The 26,729-nt window shown below is 44.1% G+C and overlaps 1 protein-coding gene across 1 annotated transcript; it reads right to left on the bottom strand.

The window, feature by feature from the left end:
• Positions 1-1,598: 1,598 nt before the first annotated feature.
• On the bottom strand, positions 1,599-22,555 carry GPR149 (G protein-coupled receptor 149; the record flags this gene model as incomplete). Its single annotated transcript, XM_082767245.1, has 4 exons — positions 1,599-2,171; positions 18,542-18,831; positions 20,386-20,578; positions 21,587-22,555. The coding sequence occupies 4 exons, from the start codon at positions 22,553-22,555 to the stop codon at positions 1,599-1,601; spliced, it is 2,025 nt and encodes a 674-aa protein (XP_082623371.1).
• Between the last annotated feature and the right edge of the window lie 4,174 nt (positions 22,556-26,729).

Here is a 26,729-nt window from a genome sequence, read left to right as displayed (position 1 = left end):
TTCAATAGACTTATTGTTTGTTCCTTCTACTGTAGTTTCTTGTTAAATCTGAAATATAACATAGCATCTTAGTGGTACTGAGAGTCTTGAGGCAGTCTTACAAGAACTCTTGTTTCCACCTTGGAAAGGTGGCACATGAAAAGCACACCTTGCACAGTGATCCATCTCAATTGCAGCAGCAATGATTACAAACCCTCAGAAAAAAGAGCTCCCGATCAAAAAGCACTAGCGTTTCAAGCCTTTAAGGACTCCATTCACTGTTTCAGCCTTGGCTTCTCTAAATTTGACACAAAACAGAGTATTCACGGGTTTTAGGTTGATTTCAGGCTTATTTCTAGGTTCCCCATAAGCCAGTAGAGGAACAGGCTCCTCCAGAGGGTGCTGCAGGGCAGGATCCTGATCTACGTAATGTTTGACTCTCGAGGTCAACATCTGCCAGGTCTCTAAGTTTGTCCTCCTTGAATAGCTTTATCCCCCTCTCCTAAGGAGTCACAGACCAGTTGTAACCCCCAGCTCCTGACTCAGCCCTAAAGCATGAGGGTCCACCCGGAGAGGTCTGATGGCAGGACTGCTGACAGACAGAATATATAGGGGCAGAAAAGGGGCGAGTGTTCCTTGAAAGCCACAGGGACTTCTGCAGCTATCAGCAAGCTGCGCCCGCTCTCACGGCTGTGTTGCTGAGATTACTAGCTGAGGAAGAAAACAATATTGCAAATCTATTCCTTGCTTAGGGATGGCTCTAGTCTTTAACCATGAAAAATTACTGAAATTAATGTTGATGTTACAGCTCTTCAAACACTTCAAATGCTGCCTTATCTGGATGGAGAGCAAATATCTGCAAGGTTGAGAAACTTCTTAACTCGTTAAGAGATCATGGAGGCAGAAAAGGGCACACTTTAGAGTAACTGACAGAAAATTAATGAACATTTGATGCACTTGCAAACAGAAATGTCAAGCCATGAGAACACTTGAATTTCACAATTTTGGACTTACAAAATGTGCACGCTTACATTTCAGCCACTTGTATCCAAAGGTCCATACACTGGCCACTTACATAGGTATTACATATGAATCATGTACAGAGCGATAGAAAATTAAACCATCTAGATAACTTTTAGTCCTTTGCTTAGGCAAATAAATGAGTTAGTCTTAGGCTTGTGCTACATATTTTCAGGTAAATGATTCAAGTCTGGTACGTCAGTATGAGCAGCATTGCAACAGTCATCCAAACCTGTTAACCCTTCACCCGTATGAAGTTGTTCCCTCATTTTCTGCTGGTTCCCACAGACAGACCACCCAGTGCCAAGCAACCAAGGATGGTTTTTAAGACTTTATTTAGGACTTCTTTTAGAGAGAAGTGTTCCTCAAATAAATAGATATATAAATAACTTGAAATTCACTATGCAAAGCTGTAAAGCACTTAAGTATTTGCTTTGCTATTTGTATATTTTAAACGTTTTAAACTATTTAAGAATCTACCCAAATGAAATTAATTTATGTGCAAGGAAAAAACAGTTGGCATTGTATTTGCTAGGGTAGCTTGAGTCAAGAGGAGCAACATCTGTCAAATCAGTTTAAATGTTTAGGTTAAAAGTCATTTAATTGTTGTTGTCATCTTCTTCCCGTTTTCTGTATGCTTTGTTCAACATTTGTATTTCTTCCTGATAACCACCTCTTTCCATATGTTGCTTTTTACTGTTCTGCCGATGAGCTTCGACTGTGTCTGGAATTGTTATGTTAATATCGCTGTCAGGATTGTTTGATGGTATGAAGAGTGAGTAGGAAGCAGTTTCCCCTAAATCACATGAGACGAATCTGTTTTCTTTCCGTGAATAACGTAAGGATGGAGACCTCACCTGTGTGGATGACTGGCTGATGTTGCTGATGATGGACACAGTATCCAGGGCCTCTTCATTGTCACAGATTTCAAGAACTTCTAAATGAATTTTAACACTTGTGTCAGCAAATGTATTAGGAGACTCCTCCAGGTTTGGCTCGTGACCAACACTTTTAGATCGATAAACTTCAATTTTCTTTGACGTGGGTGTTATTTTTTGTCCTTCAGTGCTTACTTCATACGTAGATAAAGAGAGAGTTTTTCCTGTGGGTGCTTGAAGAGACACGGTTCCTTGAAATGCACACAGGGGAATAGCTAAGGCCCCACCCGATCGCTGAAAAGAGAAAGAATGACCATTATCTAATGCTAATTTTTGAAGTTAGAATCTATTATAAATGATCAATCGTGCTTAACTTATTAAATTGTTAGAATTTTCCTTGCATTATTTTAGAAACCTGGTATTCATTATGACATTTTAAAGAATACAAAATGTTACTAATATGTACTTTACTATAAAAAGTACACTAAAGTATAGTGTATTTTATACTAATATACAGACTGTATATGAGTATAGAGTCATAGATAAGAAGTATCAGAAGTAAAGTCCCAAGTTACTGTGAGTCAGCTTATGGACACAGACTCTTCACAGCAGCAGTCTACACACGTAACATTTCCTGGCAGCCAGTGCACAATGAGACAACGACCGTCAGCAGGCACCTCTCTAGCTAGTATTAACAGGCATCTCTGAAAGCGTTTTCACTTAATTTCTGCTTAATTCAGACTGAGGTACTGATCTCCTGAGGCGTCTCATATGGTGACTAAAGGGAGAGAAGTGACAGCAGAGAGCTGTTCAAAACCTGGACCCTGTATTGAGAGCATTTGTCTCCCTTAGGTGCTCCATTTTTATTAATCTTAACTAAATTACGTGCCTAAAGACAGACTAAGCTAAAATTTCCAAAACAGCTTGACAGATACTATTCAAGGAAGTTTTTGCTCATTTTTGTTTATTTTTATGGTGGAAATAATAACAGTAGGAAATCTATAATAAGGATTTACAAATTCCCTACAGTGATGGACAGAGGGTCAATCCAGCATCTTGCTCCCAACCACATTTCACACTGGCTCTAGACACCAGTATGGATTTCTTTCTAGTACAAAGCTGAATTTATCAGTAGAGAAATTTTCACAGACTTGAAGGAATAGAGAGTAAATTCAGTTAGAGCTCTGGAGCACTAAAAGTCATGCTCAAAGTAATAATTTTTAGCAGGTGCAATGAAAGTAGTGTTTCAGAGACTGTAAATAAATAAAGGCATTATACAAAGAAATCAGTGTGAGTGCTTGCATGGAGAAGAGAGGAAAAAAGCTCCTACGTGGACTATGGTAGCTTAGGGGTGAGTTGTTGCATTTCCTTCCACAGTGCTGCAGGACAGACAGATCCTGTATCTTTTTCTCATGCCATCGGGTCTCACATTTTTAACTGTGGAGGTCATCCATTCAGCAACTCAAGGTGGAGAGAGTGAAGTTGATGGCAGCAGGAGACACAAAGCTACCAAACACCGTACGTGGGTTCTGGAGAACCTCGCTGCGGGGCTCATCCTCATCTGCTTTGCTACAGCTGGGTTTTGACTGCTTACTGAGAGGGGCAGGAATTAGCACCTGAACACTTCTTATTTGCTAAAATCTGCTATTAAAATGAACTGCAGCTTTGCAGAAGACAAACTCCTTGTCAGGCAGTGGAAGTGCTGGCCCTGAGACAGGGCAGCCCACAAGGAAGGGCTACACTGGTTAGAAGGAAACATACACCAGAGAGGTACTGAAATTAGGGAAAGCTGCAAAATCCAGCTCTGCACCCACACAGACACCAGGGAGAAGAGTGTGCAGAGGGTATTGAAAAGCTGCCAGCCAGCAAGGTGAATCACCCTGTAACCCTCCTGTGCTGCTGTTGCTATGCTGCCTTCGGGACTCCTTGGCAATCTGTTCAATCTACCTCAGGTATCTCCAGATCACTTTGCTATGTGAAATGCAGACTTACTCCTACGGTGCTGCTCTCTGCTGTGTTCCCTCTCCAGCTACGGCACCTCCCTGCTGCCCAGAGGGGCACACTGCCAGCCCAAACCTCATCCTCCCCATCCCCATCCACCTGCAATCAGGAGACAACCAACAGAAACCCTGGGCTTCCAAAAGGATCAGTCTTTCCCTAGCGAGTTAGAGGGGGATGCCCCGAGCTCAGCCTTGGAAGCAGAAGTTCCAGTCTTGTCCTCTTGGGCTAATGACTTACCCTGTGCAAATGGTGTGAACGGAGAAAGGAAGAAAAGGAGGAGGAACAGAAACATCAGATCTAATAACTGGCAGCGGGGAGATGTGCAACATTAGCCAGGCGCAGGAAGGAGTCCTTCCACTTGGACCAGTTCTGTTTAATGTTTCCTTTCCAGTAAAACTGAGAATTGAGTTGAAACAGAGGGGTTTAGGGTACTGGAAAGATGAAATTTTTCTTAGGGAGCTGGGAAGTGCAATTACTTGCTTAATATTAACGAGCAGAATTTTACAACCACACAGCTAAATCAAATGACACATTACCTCATCTTCACTAAAGAGCACAAAAAGGAAATTAGGTTTCATTGTGTAGAAAAATCTTGCCAGACTGTGACTTAATACAGTCCTTCGACAAAGGAGTTTGGCTGACAAAATAGGAGCTGGGCTGCTCTCCTGGAAGGAAATCAAAGTTGTATTGGTCTCCTGAATAGGTCTGTTGGGGAGAAACGGTCCTCAAGCATCTTCCAACGTGCAGTTACAGAGGCAGCTATCGTGCTCTGTCACAGCCAGCAAAGGCTGGGCTGGACACGGGGGTATCCAGGAGGGTCGCTCGCTAAAGGGTGAGCACTGGCAGCCCTTGTTTCAAAGTGATGATGAGGGCATTTTTTTTCCAATCACAGTGAGGTGCTGGCACTTGCATGTTCTGTACTAACTGGTAACTAGGATCACTCCTCCAGGTGAGATGTGAGACTAACAGCTTTCTGTGCTGTTTCTCTCTAGGAAGCTCTACTCCACTCGCCTTCCATCCCAGATGCTTCCAGCCCGTCTAGCTTTGGCAGTCAGTGCTGAAAGGCTTCGCAGGGTCATTTAAGCCTGTCTGCATTCCTGGTAGTTACTCAAGCTCAGACTGGAGAACTGTCTAAAACAGTGCTTACATTATGCAGAAAGACTTCTGAAGAATATGTAAAAATGAAGTTAAATGAGAACTCCTTACTTCGGTGCAAGGTTACGTTCTACTTGATAAAACACCACAGATTTGTCAGAGTGGATGTCAGGAAGATGGACGGTATGGCTGAGGCACCTGGTGGGGGAATCAATAATCCTCGCTTGCTGGAGCGAGTACTCCACATCTGGAGAATAAGAAATTTTCCAATGACCATAGATTTAATAGCTCTTGCTACAAGTCTGTCTTCTGTTCAGAGAGCAATATTCACTTTTAGAAGTGAAAGGGACATGCCAGGTCTTCTGCATCACTTCCTGGGCACCAAGCAGGAACCCAGTAAACAACACCTAGAAACTAGAAAACTAGAAAAAAATTTCAACTAGAAAAATTCCAGTAGAAATACTGTTCAGTTACAGACACCTCCAGCTGTTTAGACAACTAAGAGAATATATTTCTCTCTCCGCAGCCAGCGCATCACAAGGCCACGCAGTCAGGACTGTGACAGGAGCCTGCCCCAGGAGCCATGGCCCTTTTTGGGAGCAGCTCTCCAACCACAAACCTCTCAGCACAGAAACTGAGTAGCCAAGAAACCAGACCACTGCCTGCAAGCTTTCATTGTGTACACATGTATGAAACAGATCCATTCATCACCAGTGCAAATAGTAAAAGTTTTACAAAATCCAACTAATTACTAAAAAAAGAAAAAAAGAAAAAAAAAAGAAAAAGAAAAAGAAAAAGAAAAAGAAAAAGAAAAAGAAAAAGAAAAAGAAAAAGAAAAAGAAAAAGAAAAAGAAAAAGAAAAAGAAAAAGAAAAAGAAAAAGAAAGAAAGTGTTTGAATAATACAATAGAACTTCCCAAGCAGAGGTTATTAAACACTAAATCCAGCCCTGGGGCCAGGTGGCAGGGGAAGGCAGGAATAACGCCAGAGGAGAGATCCGAGCCCCAGAACTGAAAGCTCACCGCCAGGCACTGATGTCCCTCCCCAGGGAGACCCAGCGCTCCCGCAGGGGGGTGTCTGCAGGCTCTGGGGGGGGCAGGAGGGAGCTGAGCCCCTGCTGCCGCTGAGCCTGCCTGCCCTGAGCCCTGACCACCCCACCAGGCTCTGTCCTGCAGCATTTCAAGCCTCGCTCAAGTCAAACAGCCCAAGGGAAAAACACTACAAGTGAGACCACTGCTACTCCAAAAGAGGTAAGAATTCATGGCTGGTTTTATGTATGGCCGGGAAAAATCAATCATAGCTGGAACTGCTCTCAATGTAAATCACTGTGAATAAGGACAGAATGTGGCCCTTGTCTTGGTAACGTTATTAAATTCTCATTTTTGCTTCTTCTATGTTATTAACACCCCATTACCTTATCACACATCCGTGGCAATAAATGGGAATCTACTAGCAAACCAGACCACACGGATACATCCTGGGGAGAAGTATTTTATCTTCCCTTCCCGTTGTTACCTACTGGTCAGCTTTCTGATTTTAGGTTTTATGATACAATTTAATTCTAAAGCAGGAGGAGCAGGAGGCAAATCGAGTAATGCTTGACAGTGGCCATCAGTGTATCCATCCAGGGTCTTGGATCTCATCCTTGCAGTATTTTAGTGTGAGCACTAAAATAAAGCATCCACAGTTTCAGAAGGGTTATGATTCATTTTTACTTCAGTAAAAACAGAAAAAAAAATCTTCTCTGCTGTTTCTGAACATCTGCCTTCTCACTCGCCACAGCTCAGGCCCCAAATGTTTTTTGAAAGGGTCCTGCTCCATCGGGCTCTTTCCACACTCTTCTGCCCACTCTGCATCCCTGTATTTAAAATACAACCTAGTCCTTTAAAGAAATGAACTTATTACCTATTACCTTCTCTCCTACAATTTATGTCACACGTTCTCTTTTAAAAGTGCTACTACAAGGATGTTTTTAAGACATGGACAGAGAAGTCTTGCTCTCAGTGATTCTGACCCTGTAAAGACTTGCCTGTCTTTCTGGAACCTTACTCACGCTCAGCTCCTAGGAGAGCTGAAAGAAGGATCAGACATCTACCTCAACACAACAGACTGAAAATCAAGCCTGCTTTGTTTTTTATGTCCACTTAGAGATACTTTTACTTTGCATGTACACGGGCATAGATACACAGAAGTGTTTATTTATTCATTGTAGACACACACATATATAAAATATGTACCTTCTTACAGCTCATGTCTTAATTTCTGGTAGTTCTGAAGGGTGTCAAATTGGAAATGATCAAATGTTTCATTAAAAAAAAAATATAAAAAAAAAATGTGGCATTCCCCATCCAAAACTGTAAGCTAAAATTGCAGTCTGCGCTGAGACCAGCTTTAATTGAATCCTGAAAAATATTTGCTGGGTCTCATGAAAGCTGCAGGCTAGCACTAAATCTGAGCTCTTCCTCTGGAGCTTTCTGCAGGTTTGCATCATAGAAACACCAAGTTGGTAATTTCTGAGGTTGCTTAATATATTTCCACATGCTCTTCACCAGTTGGGAATGCTGCAGGATCTCCGATGCTGTGATGCTCGCCACAAGCTCCCTGCCAGCAGGAGCTGGCCCTTCCCTTGCCTCGCGCTGCCTCTTGTGCAGAGCATTCATTTCCATCACGTCCTGTCCCAGGGCATACCCTCTGCACAGCTCCTGCCAGAGACGGCCGTGGGCTATGCTGTCTGTTGGAATCTGGGACGGAGTTGTCACTGGAGGACTACGTGTACCAGCACATGCATTTTTTAACAAGCAAAGACAGAAAATTACAATGAAGTAAATCACAAATGCACTTGTTCCTTAAGGAGTGCTGATGCATTCTGAACAGAGGAATCGCTACATAATTGATAAAGCAAACGCTTTCATTATTAAATGAAATCACCGCCCTCCAGACTTCGCAGAAGACAGAAAATAGTTGTTGCTATGAGGCAAACCTTCAGCGTCATCACTGTGGTTTAATGCTGGTCTCTTCTATCCCATTCCGGCTGCCTGAGCTGAATTTAACCACTCACCAGGTGAGGATGTGCGAGGGAGGGGAGGTTTCAGCCCATGCAGAGGACACAACTAAGTCCTACAGCAGCTGGCCCTGGAGGAGCAGGGAGAAGAGCCACCGAGAGCCACCTGGCTTCCAGCTTTCACATGGCCCTACTGAGGCCATTCACAGAGCCCAGAAACCCCACAGTCTTCCCTGAAGAGAAAATAAGCATTCGACCCCTGTGGCTTTTCTGAGAGTGAAGGAAAGGAAAGAGGAAGGTAACTTTTATACAGTCTGTCACTGCATTTCTCCTTGCAAACTGGCACAAAACGGAACAGAACACCCTTCTCTATCTGTTTTGCCAAGAAATGGTTATGCTTATATGAAAGATTAATAAAGGGGTATTAAGATGAAAGCACAGTTGAAGAAAATTTTAATTTCATCACTTGCCAAAGCAGAACCTTGTTCTGCTTGCTGGCAAGTGCCACCCGAGGGTGTATGGCATTCCCTCTGCCTCCCTTTAGTGTCTGCAGGAGCTATCAGTATTATCATCAGTATGGTACTTGCATTTGATGTTCAGAGTAATTTGTTTAAGATTGTTGTTTACAAGCGATCAAGAATTTATTCTGCTAGAGGGAGCCCAGAAGATTCCTTAAGGGTAACACTACCATTCCAAGTACCAAACATTTCTACATGTATTTCGCATTTTCTGTTATGTGTGACTGGATACATTGTCTTACAAGGACCTTAAACTCCATGGTCCCAGTTCTTCAGTGCTGAGCATCTGTACAGACCATCGACTAGTCTGGATTAAGCACACACTTCCCAGGATTTCCTGGCAATTCTTTTTTTGTTTGTTTCAGGGATCAAACGACTGCAGAGCAGGGAAAGGAAAGCATGACGGCTCTGTTCTGCAAACACGGTTATCAGTTAATATTTCATCTCCTGCAAACAAAGCTGACTCTGCTCCAGAAGTAGATCCTTAGCTAGAAAATGCTTGTTAGCAATTGAAATCAAAGATAAAAAATCTGCTACATGAGCTGAATGGTGGCTTGAGTACAACAGTTGACTCAATTTGGTTTTAAAGACAATAAATTGCTATTGCAATACTGGCAAAGCCGGTGGATAACAAAGGTTAATTGGGGGAAGAAAGGACATGCCTAACAGCCTGGAATTCCTACATGATCAAAGAAGCAAATTTGGCTGGAGGATACTCCAGTGTACCTAAATAAGAAAACTTTCAGACACCACTCAGGGCTAAGGGGAGAGCTGCAGCACACAGCAGGCTCAGCCAGCTCAAGCACAAGCCAGTTCAGAGACTCCCCCTCAGGATTCCTAATTTTCAAATGTCATGACTCACAGGGCCTAGAATACTAGACGGGGGTAGCATTAGTGTTACAGGGAGGAAGAGCTCCTACTAGCACGTGCATCTTGTCCTGGGAAAGGTAGGAGAGCTCTGATGGGAGCGCCCAGAAGGGGAATGATGCTCCCAAGCCTGCTGAACACCAGCCACCATGCGGAGCCACCGGCAGAAGGCAGGTCTGGCTCTGTCCCAGCCGTGTCCATCAGGCCGTGCTGCCTCCCAAACAGAAATATCAGTACTCTGAACAAAGCTTTAATGAGCCTGCATTCCCAGTGGCTTTGGTGGAATACAAGCTCTAGATGAAAAGTTTTATTTTTAGAACGTTTCCAGTAAGGATCCCATCATTTCTTTTCAGAGACAATGTGTTTTCTGTTTATTTTAGAACAGAGGCTTAGTCTTCCTCTTCCCTAAAAATAAAAATTAGCTGCAGTAAAATTAATTACTGCAATGGTTTGCCCTTTGAGAGGCTGTCTGCAGTAAATTTAGAGCCAGTCGGGTATGACAAGAATAGCCAAACTCACCTCATATGACCTGAAAACCTGGGTTTGTCATTGGCTTGCCCAGTCTGGACAGACTCTCCTTTGGATGAAATTGGCCACAGAAGGTCCAACCGAGGCATCCAAGATAAGGATGCTGCAGCCAGGTATCAGAAGTCCTGTACTCAGCTGTCTGTGCCTGAAGTAAATGAGCTCAATGGAAAGTCCTTTAAAATTCCACTTTGCATGGGAGATGATCTGCTCACATTCAGCCCCTTGTTTGTAACAGCTGCAAAAGTGAGCCTTGCCCTTTTCACCACACTTGGTGAAGTTTATTCCATGTAGGTACTGCTGGTCTTGGAAAAAAGCTCTGAGTTCCTCTGCAAGCACCACACTAACAGATGCTCTGCTCAGCAGCTGGCACTGTAAAGTTAAACTGAAATGGTGGTTACTCCTCCCAGGAAACTACAGTGATTGACTAATCCATGGGATCCTGCCTGCATCCAGCCTTGTCCTCCTGGGCAAATGTTTCTGCTCTAGGTTTTCCTCCTGTTGGTGCAGTTCGATAGAGTTAACTGCAGTTTTACTGCAAGCAGAGTCAGCAGGCATCACAAAGGCCACACCACTCTGTCTTGCTCGGTGCAGAGTTAGAAGATGATGGTGAAATGCCACCTCAATTTTCCAACCAAGAGAACACCACTTGAAAGACAAGATGGGATGAGAACACCACAGTAAGTTAGCATCATACAGGACAGTGGAAAGCAAATATAAGCTTCAAGTCCACTCATTCCATGTTAACTGGGATGTTTACTGTGTACCTGGAGTGAGACAGAGTTATCACCCCTCCGACTGCAGACACACAGATACAGCACTGACTCCTCCTAAGTGAAATCATTTACGCAGGCTTCCCCCTTCCTCTCCGCAGGGCATGTACATAGATCCTATGCACAGAGTCTCTTGAAGGAGCTTGCTCGAGGCAACCCATAGATGAGGTAATCAAGTCAAAGGAAGAAAAAAAAATCAGAAAGCCTATAAAACATTGCAAGCCTGGCAGATTTCTTTTGCCTGAAGGCTCTTAACTAGAGGCAAAAAAAATACATGACATATTTACAGCCAATCTCTTTAGGAAAGGGAGATACACTGCTATTTTATAAGATGTTAAAGGTATCCTTCAAAAATGCAGCTAAGCAAGAGTTAGAAATGACAGGTACAATTTTTTGTCTCCCTCTCAATTATGGCTGGCCTATATAGGTATTAAATAAAAAACACTGCCTCATTCTTCTTTCATGCCACTTTTCTCCCAGAGAAATCACCTTGATGGAGTTATTCTTTCCTCACAGAACTGAAGATGAGGGGACAACCAGTGATGGCATTTTCCATGACAGCACCGTCTTCACAGTAGCACATATATTGTCTGGCACCCTACTCTCCAAAAGCTGAATCAAATTGATTAATACCTGCTCACTGCTTCTTTAAGGTTTGAAAAAATAACAGGACAAAAAATACTGCTTTCAAAATGCAAATTAAAATGGACAGCCTTCTGCAAGGTACTCTTTGCTCAGAGGTTCAAAAAATGTCATATAGGGAGAGATTTCTTATCCTTTGTTTCCCTTAATAATCTCAGGCAAGTGAGCAGTGTGGGCCAGCTGGCACATGCTCGCCCTGTTCCCCACAGCCAGCAGGAAAAATGTTCAGTCCTGCTAAGAGTTGCTTCGCCCTGAAGTGCTGCAGTGGCTGTTGGCATCTGATGTCTGAAATACCCGCAGCTCTTCAAATGAAAGCTTTGTGCAGACTGTGACAAAGCCCTGCTAGTTATAACGGAGTATTTACCCGGCTAAAAGCTGCAAAGTTTGCACTTGGGGTGTTTTGGATCAGACCTCCTGTTCAGCAACCCCGCTACTTACAAACTTCAGTAAAACCTGTTTTGATTTTTCATCCGTTTTGATGAAGTTTGAGTAGCTAAAAGTCAACTACCCACACCTGCTTCTGCCCTCCCAGCTCGCAAAGCTAGGCAGGTCTGCCTGCGGTGTTGGGCTGGTGTCAGGCAGAGCCCGTCGCAGCATCCACTCCCCCTGTGCAGTGCAGCCTGCAGCGGGTTGGCAGCAGCCGATGGCATATGTTTGGGACAGAGAAATGGGAAAGTTAAGGATTAGCATTTCATCTGCAGCTGAGCAAACCCCACATGTAACCCCTAGCATGACGACTACAACCACCTGATGCCTCTGAACAACTCGTGCTGCAGAGGCAGCACCGGGAGGAGACGTACAAGATGGCTTTGTAGGACAGAAATAAGGGGGCACATTTGCAGGGTTCAGCCTCTTGACTTCCATTAGTGATAATGGGAAAAACACAGCTATGTCCCTACCAGGAGGATGCAGCCCAAGAGGATATTTTTGCCTGTAAACACTGCGATTTAGTCACAGCACTGCACCCAGTATTCCCACCTCTGTCTTTATTTTATCAGAACAGCCACTGCCATGTGCCAGCTTTGCAGCAAGACAAGATTTATGGAGGCTTTGTTTTTGTGCTCATTTTTCCCATACTGAAACAAAGGCAAAATCACAGCTTTTAGGTGAAAGGACTGAGTAAATTTACTGGAAAGTGATAAAGAAAGAAAGAAAGAAAAAGGTGGACAGGACACAACAGGAAGGACCTTGAGGAGAGGGGTGAGGACGGGAACCTGGTGACATTTTTCAGCTCTTCACATGCCGACATGCAAGGAGGATGTCAATCCAAAGTCATATAATGTGTAAGCCAGTATTACAGAAACGTATGTCTTCATTGCAGTTGAACTTTATGACATTTGTAGGTCCCTTCCATCTGAACTATTCTCTTCTGTTCTATTCTATTCACTCACTTTACACCTATGCCATGCTGCTCCTTCCACATGCTTCTCAGTCACAGGCAGCCACGTTCTGGTGCCCTCCTTCAGCTGTGCTCAGGTTTTGTTCTGCTGAAAGGAAGGTACTGCTGCTTGCTCAGAGTGCAGCACTTCTACGTCAGCTTATCTGGAGTTTACCCAGATGATGTGCAGGACACAGACAAATTCCACTTTCCCTCCATGTTCTCAAGAGTTTACTGGACAAGCAAGCAGGCTCCCATCTCCTGCTCAGACTGGAGGTTGTTTCCTTTGTCCTTCCCTGTGTGGGAGCAAGGAGACTGGTGCACAGAGCACTGGGCACTCCCGGGTGCCTGCTGCCCCCCAGCATTTCCCTCCCTGGCCGAGGGACAAAGCGAAGACAGCCTGGACCTGCAGATTCAGCACCTCGCTGTGGTGGCATCTCAAGACTTCAGTCTTGGAGAGTCAGAATTTGCACCTGGCACTATTTCTTTTATCTGTCCAGTTGGGGGTCAGCCCCCTGTCAGCCTTCCCTTGCAAGGCGGCACTTCTGTTTTCCCTTGGAATAAACAACCGATCATTCACGCCCTGCATGAAGCTCTCAAATCTTACCGCTCAGTGGGGAAGCCTCGCTAATTCTCCTGAATTCTGTCACATGGAGCTTGATAAAGCACTCCACATGGTCATCCGTGAATAGACAGAAATTGCAAGTCCCCAGGAACCAGCAGGTATCTACTGCCCAAAGTTCGGCCACCTCCGCTTACCCCAGCTGAGGCACTCACACAGAACTTTTCACGCTTTTATCCAAGCCCCTGGTGCTTCTGCCATTCGGTGGTTCCACAGGTCTTATCGAAAAGCCAGTAATCAAAATGGTGAATAAATACACTTACATTGTTAATTTACCTTACCCGTTTTTCCAAACTTCAATTTTAGCATAACCAAAAATGATTCCTTCCTAGAAATCTCAAACCACAGCTCCAGTGTGAATTCTGAGAATACCCTGCAACTGTGCCTGCTCCCTGGGGAGCCAGGTAAATCTTTTAAAATAGGAAAATAAAAAATGATGAATAACAAATAATATTTATAAATTAATGGTTACAAGCTTCCATTGCAGATATCTGAAGAGAGATCAGTTTTTCCCAGGCTTTGTGTAAACAAACTTGGACAGGATCAAATTAAAAGGGAAAGATGAGTGCCTGTGAATATTTATAAAATAAACATTTCTCAGAGAAAATACATTCTGTAAAGATTTCTGAAATAGCTTAGAGCTTCAGATGCAAAGCTCCTCATACTGTCAGTGGATAGTGCAAACCCACATCCACTGGCAGCAACAAAAAAATTCAGTCTTCCTGACTAAATGTAAAGGGACTAAAATTCCAACAAAGCATACAAAGCACAAGGTTCAAGATCCAGCCCCCCCAAAACAGCAATACCTTTAACTTAAAAAGGGCACAGGAGCTGGCTGTGGAACTCAACCCCCCATCAACTCTTAAGGTAAATTAGCTAATTTGTTTCTAAGACCAGGACTAGACACTGAACAGAATATTGTGCATAGGATCTCAAGAAGCACAGACACAAAAAGGATTAACCCTTAGTGAGATCAGCCATGCCTGTGATCAGGCAAGGGACTGAAGAATTCCCATGGGATTAGGTCAATTCTTTTTGATTGCAGCCTGTAAAAAACATCAGTGAAACTTCAAAGTACAGACAAAGCTTATAATAGATGTATTGGAAGATAATCAGAGTAAGTAGAAGGGAAAACACAGTCTGCACATATGGACTGTTTCTGGAAATGAAAACCAGAACACTTCCTACCCGGCTCTTGCAATGACTTTTTGTGGTCTGGAAATCGTGCAGTCACTAGAACTGGCTAACAGCACAAGACTGGGTTAGGAACTGGAATAAATAAGTCAAGGCTAAGAAATCAATATTAAATAATGATAACTAATAAATTACAGAATCCTCAAAAGTAAGGCTAAAAAAAGACAATAGGTCATTCTCCAATGCTTCATCCTTCTTGCTTTTCTCAGATCCTTTTGAGAAGCACAAAGCGGGAGCACGAAGCCAGCAGCTGCAGGATCCCCCACCAGTTCTCTGCTAACGCAAGTGCTGCAGCCTGCACCGCCCTCCCTGGGGGCAACGTGCAGCAGGCAGCACAGGACACGGCTGCACCGCACCCCCCCAGAGACATGGCCATCTTAATGCTGTTGGAGTAATGTTTTTCTACCTCTGGATCACTGCAGATGCCTACAAAAATAGCATAACCAATTAAGCGGGTTAATATAAATCAACACGCACAGACACACAAATTTGTTCAAACTATGTCAATTTTCTAAAGCAGCACCACTAAAAATCTCACTCACTGCTACGACCTCTGGACACTGACGTGGCGTTAGCGATCTGCAGCAGGAAGCATACAGCCTAATTGCATTTCCTGAATTAAGCAGCACCATGCTACAGGGCCAGCACAGACAGAAGTTACTTCAGTTAACAGTTTACCTTTTAATGATTCCACAGCTTTTTAATGTAACACGAAGCGACAGGTCTATGTGCTCTGTGTGTATCCTTCTTGTAAAGGATAAAATGCATCAGGTGCTGCAGGCACCTTGAGCAGGAAGCGCTCTGGGTTTGTTTGAGGGCTCCAGCATGCTCAGGCCGGGCTCATTTCCAGCATGCTGCTGTTCTTCCTCACGAGCTTTCTCAGAGAAACTTTGGGCAATTAATTTTCCACGAACCTATGCTCCTTCAAACCTGCTTTTATTAGGACACTACATCTCATCTCCCTTTTCTGTCTCTCCTTCTATTTAGTCTGCAAAGTGACTGTGAGAAAGATTAACTAAAAGTCCCTTCAAATGCCGGTGACAGCCAGCTCCATATCTCCCTACTGGCACAGCACAGGTGAAAGCCGCAGCCAGCACCAGGCGACCGCTGAGGCAGGTCCTTGGCTTCACCTGCACAGTAAGATCAGTGGTGATAGAAACAACAGCACTGCACCAGCGAGTTTACTTGTCCTGCTGGAAAGAAATACTTGCTGGGGGGCTGCTGCCTGCAGGGGCATGGGGCTTTGTGGGGCGCAGGGGGAAAGCATTTGGGGATTGTGCAACATGGAATCAAGGTATTTTTGGGAGGAAGGAGCATGGGAGAAAGGAGGAATAGAGCATAAAAGGGTCCTGACACATGCCTGGGGTGGCAGCAGCTTACGTGCGTGCACACAGCCATGCATATTCAGTAACAATGGTCCCACTGGCTGCTGAGCAGGGTAAGGGATGGGGGAGCCAAGCACTGGAGCAGCCACTCCAGGCCAGATGCTTGGAGAACTGGGGGCTCTGGGGGCTGAGGGTGAGCACTGGGGGGGTTCTGAGCCTGTCCCAGGGGCTCACGTTGGGATGCAGTGCCTGAGGTCTGCGCTGCGAAGGCGCCCAGCCATGCTGCAGGATGCAAATGGGAGCACGGAGCTACCTGGCCTCTGCTAGCCTACTGGGTTCAGCAGCTCCTAACACAGACACTTTACAAAAGCTGAAATAAAGGTGAGTTTATGAGCTAAAAGCACGTCAGCACACTCTGTGAGGAACATATTTTCCCCTGTAACTACAGTACTTTCTGTTAAATTTCCTGGTACTTTCTGTGCTTTCAAACCAGGTAGTAGAACAGAAGTGATACAGAATTTTAATGTGAGAAAAATACATTCGAACGTCCTGTAGGATAAACCACTGTGTATTTGCAACCAGTATGTGCAAAGGGACTGAAATTCTGTTTTCCTCAGTAAGTTCTCACACTGAGCATCCATGCCCTTTGCTATGCGGAAATTCAGCATGTTAGAACACTTTTACCACGCCACTTGCAGCTACACAGAAAATTCATCTGTAATTGCTATTTTTCCTCCTACTGTAAGTTATTACAAGTTCTGTTTGTGGAACAGAAAGCTGGAAGTACCCTAATAAGAACATCTATATTTATTTCTGTCATCAAGCATTTATAGTCTGAAACTACTGAAGATGAGGAACTTTTATCTCATTAAGATAATCATCCATTTCCTGGTAAGGTATGCTGTCTTCTCCCCAGTTAGCTAGCTTAATTGGCAAATGAAGCAAAGTACATGGTCAATAAACACTAGGGAAAGACTCCCTTTTTTAACAAAGTGAGTAATGGAGAGAAATGAGGAGAAAGTGACTTTTTTTAGATACTTAGGGACTCCGGATAAGCTGAATAAGAGCGGTGGCTTTTAACTTATTTAATGTTTGGCCCAAATTGATCTTTCACCCAACATACATCTGAGAAATGCATTAAAGTTCTTTTTACAATGCTTGCAGGAGTTTCATAGTCTGCCCTTTTTCACCAGCAAAGCAAATGTCAGCACTGTGAAGCTCTGGAAGCTCGTGCTGAATGTCAGAAACAATGAGATCTGTAACTTAGAAGCCTTGAACTTTTAGACCGTAGCAGCCTTAATGCCTGGCAACTGCACACTGGGTTATAACTTGGAAAATGTCAGAAAAGGATGAATTAGGATTCCTTGTAATGCAAGTACTGAAGAAGTCTGTCCAAAAGTGACATATAAAGCCTCAGGGCAAGTAAAGCCAGCCACACGCAGTCATTGCCAACTACTTCACAACAAGACACTCATACCTGCTGTAATGGAAGTCACAGGTCTACCAATTTGAAATGGCAGCCATGGGAGATGGGAAAATGGTTTTATTTAAAAAAAAAAAAATATATATATATATATATATATATATGGAAACTTTGGCAGGGAGAGCTAATAATGAGCCTAGTGATATATCGACTATTAACTAAACTATACATGCACACAATGGGGCACCAAGAACTAGCAGATTAAAACCAGGTTCAGTCAACATTTACTTTTGCTCATAAACATAGTTCATCACAGCACACTGCAAGGGAGTGAACATTTGCCTTTTCATGAAAGGGATGATCAATCATATCCAAAACATCAAACAGAAATTCCTACTTCAGCTCAATTTATAAACTCATGTTTATCAGAGGGAGAGGGGATTCTGCTCTTTGTTTTAGTCCTTGGGCATGTGCTCCCTGGTTGCTTGGACATTATAAATTAAAAAGCTGATCCTAGCTCCTTTTGCATTCCACCAAGAGAAGCCTCCAAGGTGAGCAGGCAGAACTGACACTTTAAGTTGTCTCAATTTACAGCAGCAATACATAACTGTGACTGTGTTGCATCTAAAGCATGAAAACTATGCACACAAAACTGCACTGGTTTATCTTGAGAACGGGCATGTATCTCTGCTGCCAGACGATCATTATGTACATTGTTTCTGCAGACCAAAATTGTGTGCTAGAGCAAAAACACCATTGCCCAATGCAGGTGCACACAGAAAGAGCAGATAACTGTGCAATACACCATTGCATTTTTTCAGTCCTTAGACCACCCTGAGATGCTTTTTAGAGCCTGCAAAGAGAGCAGCATGTAAATTCCACAGGGGCAAGCAGCTGTTGCTCGCTTCAATTTCCACTACAGATGTCAGACTGCAGGCTTGCTTGGTACCTCACGCCAGTGTTCAGCCTTTGGTTCATAACCACCAGTTCTTAGGAGACAGAAAATCTCACACTTGTTGCCCGCTTAACTGACAGTTGGAGAGGGAATGGCTAACAATCCTTCCCTTCTTTCATCAAGAGCAGGACCAGGACCTGCAATAGATGTGTGGGTACTAAAACAGACAAAAACAGGCAATGCTAAGAAAGCTTTTTGCTAGAAGCAGCTGCTCGACCAACAGAACTAATAGGAGTTTCAAAGCAAGGAAAAACTAACTTTTTTTTTTTTTTTACTTTTTTTTTTTTTTTTTTTCTTTCTTTTTCCTCTGTAAAGTGACTCCCGCTGCCGGAAGGAAGCTCCTTACCTGCCGAGGGGCCCTCTCCGACCTGCTCCGGCACCACTCCCAGCCCGGGGGTTCGGTGCCTGCCCCCTCCGCCTGCGGCAGGCGCCGGGCCGGGCCGGGCGCTCGGGAGCTGTCCGGAGCCGCGGTGCTGAAAGGCGGCTGCGGGGCGCCGGGAGCGCTCCCGGGGCTGCCCAGGCTGGGGCAGGAGGCGGATTTGCCGTCGCCGTCGCGGTGGTGGTTTTCGGGGGATATCCGGTAGATTCCGTAGCCTTGCTGGAATGAGAGGTTGAATTCGAAACCCCTGCGCCTGGCTGAAGAGAGAGGGGTACAACGTCACGTTAAAAAGTCAAAGGCAAGAAGAGAAACGATGAAAACGACATTCTAAAGCATAGAACGAGTTTTTAGTTACCATTAGACAATTTTCTATCCGTAAAAAGAATGAACTGTTGAGAAGAGGTTTCTCAGAGAGTGTGTTGTTGTGCTACCTTCTCAATGAACTCAGAAGTGATACACTCCAAAGTTCAGGGTTTCCAAGAAACCGGCAGATTACCTGCCATTCTCAAAACCACACAATGCATGTTGCTTTGTGGGCTACACACAAGAAAATACTTATGTTTTGTAATATTTTTTTCTGCCTCAAGGCCTGTTTTGGCCATATTCTCAAAGGTGAAAAATTGTACAAAATGATAAAACATTTCTGAGAATTCATAATTAACCTTCAACGCCAACAGTCAAGCAAGACAAACAGATTTCTCTAACAAATAGCTGGAGTATTTACACAATGAAACATTTCTGTATTTTCCTTTCTAAATTCAGTGCTCCAAGTAATCTAAAACAGTAATTGAACAACTGTTCAATTTAAGTAAATACACATTCACGATCAATATTTATATCCTTTCGTTCTTTCTCTTTTCAATAACAAATCACCTGAGATTCCTCATCCCCCACTTTCTGACCTTGCATTATGTAGTAACTGGAGAAGCGTCTTATTGAACTAATGAAAATGTCTTCCCACCAAGCCTATCATGCTACATTCTAAACGAAAAGGTTAAGTGGTACATTTATAAAACTTGTATTTCTACTCACTAGCTTGTGTGCTTACTACATCACATTTAATTATGGGTGAAATTCTGACCTTAGCAGTCATTGTATTAAAACTTCTCAACGATATTAGTCGCAAACATCTGAGACACAGAGAAAAACAGGCCTTTAGAAGATTCCAAAAATGTTATCAGTGAAGGTTTGGCAGCCTGTTACCTTCAGTTAAAATTTATAAATGTGCAGTTTTAGGCTAAAAAGCATGTGGTAGGTCCTCTGCTTTGAACCAGCTCCATGCATGCTCTGGGACACATGCCACTCCCACAGCCCCTGTCCTCTGCTGTTTGCTTTCTGGTGGCGCTGTGATTTCCAGCCACAGCTGTAGGGCAGGTGTACAAACAATAGCTCTTCTCCTTCTTATAATTTGCTCGTAATTAACATGTTGGTTTTTCCCCATGACATTAAACATGTTTAGCATGGTCCTTGTATTTCATTAGTGAAAGCCAGATTATGACAGATAAATCTTTCCCAGGTAAGAGAGAAAGCAGAAACTAGGATTCAGAGTCCTTTAGTTCTGCTAACATATCTGCCAGTGGCTTGGGAAAATCACCAAGACTCTGTGCCTCAGTATCCATTAGTACCAATTAACTTAGTTTTCTCCAGCTCTCTTGCAAGAATGCTGTGAGGCTCATATATTGTTCTAAAAAAATGTGTATGTAATTCAGGTAAATGATTTCAAGGAGTACCAACAACTGGTACTGACACCAACTTCCTGCCCTGTTTACTACGAGATTCATCGCACCCGCGTTTCATCCTCCCATCCTTACTTTTGAATTCTTCTGAAGACAAAGCATACGAATTCCTTCTGCAGTTTATGATGCAGCCACAGGGCAGATGGATCCAGTGTTCTGACAGGACAAATACTGGGGTGACGGTGGCAGCCAGCAAAGTCAGCAGGAAGCTAAGAGTCTCAAATGAAAGGCTTTGAAAGCCAGTGATGTGCTGGACAACCATTTGTATCTGAAAGGCAGAACATTTTGAAATGTAAATAGCTTTGGGCACATGAATTCCATGAATTCACAAAATATCCCACTGTGAATGTGACACAAGTAAAAGCCCAAAGTTTTCATGTATGTTTGTATGTTCAGCCCAACAATTTCATTTCTAATAGAGAGCAGGGAAAACATACTGACAGCAACTCTCCTCCTCGTTCTGCATTTCTCAGAAAATCCCTTGCTTAAGCAAAATGTTAAATACAGATGCTGAGCACTGTTAAAACAAACTACTCACAATCCAAGCATATTAGGTGAGACGCTAGCTAGATCTCTCTTGCCTGGTACTGAGGAACTCCAAACCCTGATGGGGAACAGGAGAACTTAGCACCACACAGGACGGTGCTGCAGATGCTCTGTGATGCTCTCTTTCAGTTGAGGGGAGCTCAGACACAGAGTCTGAACATATCCCAGCTGCAGAGGAAACACCGACCCAGAGCCACACTCCATGTCCTCAACCTCCTCCTTCCTAACTGCACGTGAATGTGCCTCTTCCCAAATACACTGCTGCATGCACACGGACAGTATCCCCACCAAATGCTCTTTGTACACAGATTACAAAGATGCAAACAAACCTCATTTTTCTAACAAACTTATTTTTCATCAAGCCTAGCAAAGGACGTGACTCACTGCTGTTGACAAGAGGCAGAAAAGCTAGCTTACTAACATTCAGACCCCACAATGCTGAAGAAATGTTTGTCAGGCATCTGGAAACACAAAAAGGTGGACCTTATTCATCCCTGGATTCAGCTGACACAAATAATGTGGTGACAGAGTAACACAGTGATGAATCAGGTTCTGCCAAAGCTGCTGAAACCCCGTTGTGTTCACGTAGTGTGACACAGACCTGTTTAAAAGGACTTTTGCTGACACAAACTACACTATAAGGAACAACGCAATGGCAGTTCACTTCATGGCACAACGACTCATGACCCATTTAAATGTAAGCAAACATTAAAGCGATCTGATAATTTACCATCATTGGAAGCCAGAGAATGACTTTTGTCAATGCGAGAATCAGTGAGAATCGCTTCTGGGCGAAGCCCACTGTGAAGCTCCTGCTCTGTGCACTACTCCCACAGCGGGGCTCAAGGCCGCTGCTCTCAGCCACACCTTTCCTCAAAACTGCCTCCGAGCTTGGACATGTGTTTTGGAAATGCTTCAGGGTTTTATCCACGGGGTCCACCGGTGACAGCGATGGGGTGGCAGTACTGCAGCCCGCGGGTGTCCCAGGGGTGATGTAGCCTCGAGAGATTTCCTGGTAATCGATGTGCAACAGCTGTTGCTCGTCTGAGCACAACAGCTGGTAAGTCAGAGGGACAGACAGCACTGTGAGGAGGCAAAAGCACAGTGAGTAGACAATAAATAAGAACAAGATGTAGGAGCTGGCACAGTCAGTGAAGCAGCCCCAGGAGGTGGGGACATACTTGCCCCAACCACAGAGAGGCAAAATGCAGATCAGCAAACTGACAATCCAAATGCTGAGAATTGCCCACACCATGCTCACTCGCCGTTTGGAAGTGCTGCAGCTGATTGTCTCAGTTTTATTGATGCTGTAGAAGTTGTAAGAAACTATAAGAGACCCTTTGAGATTGCTAGAAATGCCCTGGAATAAATATATAAGTGCTGAGGTGGTGCACAGAGGCTGGGGAAGGATGTCACTTGACCACTGGGTGAGCATGAAAATAATCACTGGCACAATGCTGATCAAATCATCTATTGACAAAGAGGTCACAATCATTGAAATTGTGGTTTTATTCTGCATTTTCAGCAGAGAAACTAGAGAATAAATGCTGCCCAGAAGCACCGTGAATGCAATGACAAAAGTCAAGCAGAATAGAAAGACATTCAAAGTTCTCTGTTCACCAGGTTTATCCATAATGCTATGATTTTCAGCAAAGAAGCTTGTCCCATTGAGTGACAAATTACTAGGCGTTACCGACATTGTCCTTGGAAAATCTTTTTCCTCGCCTTCTCACTGACTCTGCAAGTTTTCACGAGCTGAAACCATAACTGCTAGCTCCACATCACAAGTTTCTTTGTTTTCCTTTATCTTTTGTGGCATCCGATGAAGAAACATCCAGGTCTAAGCGTCCCTGATAACCAGAACAACACATGCTCTTGAAAAATCAGGCAAAGGTGAAGTACCAAAGGTGCTGGAAAAAATGCAATTCTTCATAACCCTTTCAGTACTGGAAGATGCTAATTTAGTCTCCTCAGGTAATAACAAGCCATTCACTTCTGACAGATATCAGGCAACGTGCCTTACTCACGAGTCCAGCTGCAACGAAGGCAGTGTCAGGTATCTTCAAGCTCTAGTGGCTCGGGGAGAACATAGTGGCAATGGGAGGCTGTTGGATTCACCCTGCGCTGGTCGGAGCTGCAGGAGGGAGGAGTCAGATGCAAGCAGGATAGCAGGGAAGAGGGGAGTGAGTATCTTCCCACCCGGAGCTGCCTCTTGGCTGATCAGAAGGCTGAGACAGTGTCCCCGCCAAGCCACACCTCCGATGCTGACACTGAAATCCAATGCAAATACTCAGATCTGATGTCAGCCGTAAATGTCATTCCCGTAAAGCCCATGGCTGCTCCACAGCTGTGCATCACAAGCTGGAGTGCTGCTTTCAGCCTTCTGCACTTCTGCGCTCCGAGCTTAGCACGGGGAAAAGCTGCAGGAGCCTTATAGGAAGAAGAAAGAGAAGGGGTGTGTCTGCTCTGCCTCTTGTGCTCCTGCTCCCGCTGCACACGTGTGTGCACACAGCATACAGACGCTCACTGTGCAGTCACTCGGTGGCAGCCTGTTAGTAATGGCAGGGAAGAGCCACGCACATCAGCAAGGTGTTCCCTGCCTCTGTGGTGTCTGCTCAGGCTGGGGCTTATAAAACTTTCATTCCCCGTGTGGTTCAAATCCAAATGCTCACTGTCTGCTCTAACGAAATACATGGGTAGAACCACGGCCAAGTGCATTTTGGTATGTTAGGCGCGTTTTCTCTTGAGAAAGAGGAATACTGCTGAAGCTTACAAGCTGACAAAATTTTCAGCACTCGGATGTCAAGCAGATGGGTAAGTTCAATGCAGTCTTCTTGGAGAACTCTGCCTCTCCTTTCTTTTCAGCACCACTTTGCATTCAAATGCTCGACAGGGATGCAGGACAAATATTTTCTGATTAAGGCTTATATTGTAAGGCTGCTCCAGTTACGTACTAATCTGTGTAACAGTACAAATCCACTTGGTTAGAAACCTGTTACTAACAACAGATCCTTGCCCGGTTCTACCCACCCAAACCAGCATGACTTGGGCCTCTACCCCCCATCAGGGCAGCACAGGGCTGGAGGCAGCAACTCTCAGGGGTGCTGAGCCCCCAGCAAGACCAGCAACAAACACAAAGGCACAGCCCCAGCTCTACCATGACGAGCCCACAATGCAGGGATCAGAGCTAAGGACAATGACAACTTCTCTGAATAACCCCTCCTTCCCTTCCCATTCCCAAGCTGCCCTGCCATGGCACTGGGAAGGCTGATGCCCCAGCATGAGCCAGGTCTTCAAGCTGTCCTCACCACAGGACCAACGTAAAAATGCACTCCTCCTATGCAGCCCAACCAGGAGCCACTGCCCTTCCATTCTCCCCTTCCCATCGCAGCTGCCTCTGTCAAGGATCCTGCACTATTTACCAGGACTGACCGGCAACCCTTATGTCATGAATTTGCAGAATAATGGCATCCATCCTGCCTTCCACACAGGGCACAGTCCTGGATCTGGACCATCCATCTGGCCTCTATCTGTACAGGATTTGAGTTGGCTTTTGTGATTTATCCGTCCTGCTGGACTATTGATTGTTAATCTGTGCTGTGCCAGCTAAAGGCCAGGGCTCATTTCCTTCTATTTACAAATCACAGTCACCTCTGCCCCCACAAGTCAACTTTAAATTGAGGACAGTGTTCTAAATCTTGAGATTAACAGCATGAGCCAGATCAGAAGAACAGTCACAAGAGATAAGAGAAAGAAGCATCATTCACCCTTGTTTGGACCCCTATTTTCCAGTCTGTCTTTCTCAGGAAACATGCGACCACCCTGTCTGAATGTGGATATGTGCATGTGCATGTCTCTCTCCCACTCCTAATTCCTCAGTTCACTTGGACAAAATGATCATTTTCATCTCAATCTGATGGTGTCAGAACTTCCCACAACGTTTATGAAAACGAGCAGCTGATGAGAGGAGATAGATGCCGGTAGGCTCCCCAGCCAGGAGGCAGTGTGCAGTGGAGCCCACTCTTCACTGGACACTAGTGAACACAAAGCAGAGACTTTGTAAATATCCCAACCATAAGAAAAAGCATCGGCTGGGATTCATGCCCTCCTGGCTATCAAAGTCAATCAACTAACCTAGATGTTAAACTGCAGAAAATAGGCTTCATTCACTCTGGCATATCTTAGTGCTTCCTGACACATGATCAATTGCTTTATTTTTAAATTCTAAGCTTCCATTGCCTGTGTTGTCTTCATTTGCTCTTGCCACGTCACTGTGAGGTATTTAGAAACAATGCTAATAATACTTGGAAAATGCAATTTTCCTACTTTGGGAATTTTTGCTCCTGTATCCCAAGCCATTATACCTGCATTGGATGTCCAGTAGCTCTGATTGCAGATATCAACCACAAATTTTCTGGAAGTTCCCTTAGTACAATCTTCTATGCACACTTCTTTACTGACCTTGCTTTACAAGCTGTGCATACACAGCTTCTCTGCCTCTCTACATTTTTGGACACTTTGGCATGAGCAGTTCATTCCATGCGTTCCCTTTGTATTTGGAGTGAAATGCTCATCAGTGTTTTTAAGAAGAAAGTCACTTTTATTTACCCCCATATCCACTCAAGGCAGGTGATGTATTACTCACTTCAGCTTCTCTTCCCACAGAATGTATTTAATTATATGAACTGCACCTTGCCATTCCCTGTGGCAGCTTTTACTGTAAGTTAGAATACGGTGAAATGTTCTTTCCTTTCTGGTCATTTCGTAGTTATAACCTGAAGGTCTTAGGAGCCATGAATTCAAGCAGTTTCCCCTCTTATTTATTTTTTTTAAATGTAACTGATAAATTCCAATAAAATAAAACAAGTACAGAAAGAGCAGTTTCAATCTTAAGACTAAAGAGAGAATGCAGCTGCAGTAAGGAGCACAGAGCTCTGTGAGTGCCAGCGAGAGCAGCCTGATCTCCCACGGAGCTGTGCCTCACGGTACTCGACTGGCACATCCAGCGGGGGCTGAGCCCCAAAACTTCTCTTATGACCAGGGCACATGAATCTGCACTGGGTTCTCTGTTCTTTTCTAAAGAACGAGTTTATATTGCAATAGTTCAGAACTTACAGGAACACTACCTTTCATATTTCAATTTCAGTCTCAAATTTCACTGAAATCTGTGAACAGGCTCAAATGGCTGGAGGTGGTGACAGGTGAGCAAGCAGAAGGCAGACAGCGTCATCACAACCCCCCTTCTACCCTCATATTTTCTAAAGAAACAGTGCTAGAATGGAATATATAGCAGTGCCAAGAAAGCGACAGGTAGCAACCTTGCAGAAAACACAACAAAGAAAAAGACACTTTTCTCTGCTGTTAAGTCCCTGGTTTGGGCTGCGCCAAGGAAGGCATGCATTTGTAGACTGAGATCCTTCCTACATATTCCCTTCATTCTCTGCCTTTGGACTCCTGGATTATGGGAGGTTCCTAATACAATACTGTCCTTTGCAATATGCATCTTGGTGTGAGCTCTCTTCTGTGCTAAATAATGACCACAAACAGAAAATATATAAGGCATGGAAATCTCTCTGGCCTCATTTCAAACATCACTGCACAAGGTCTCTTTAACAAGTCAGCACTACTCCACAGTCTATGAAATGATTTCTAAGAGACACACTGCATGTAGCAATTCAGGAATGTGTGTGAAATGAATCAAATATTCACCATTCATAAAATACAATCAACAAACAGGTTTTTAAAAATTTATCCTATTTAGTGTATAAGTCGTTTTATTTTCATACCTTGCACTAAGCTAAGCTTTAACTTATGGGTTTGCCTCCTTTTCTCACTCATGAGAGACAAGGTTATTATAGCAGCTGTACAAATAT

Source organism: Aythya marila, assembly GCF_965140915.1.
Source record: "Aythya marila genome assembly, chromosome: 9".
NCBI lineage: Eukaryota > Metazoa > Chordata > Aves > Anseriformes > Anatidae > Aythya > Aythya marila.
Note: the sequence above shows the minus strand (reverse complement) of the source record. Positions and strands in the feature narration are given on the sequence as shown.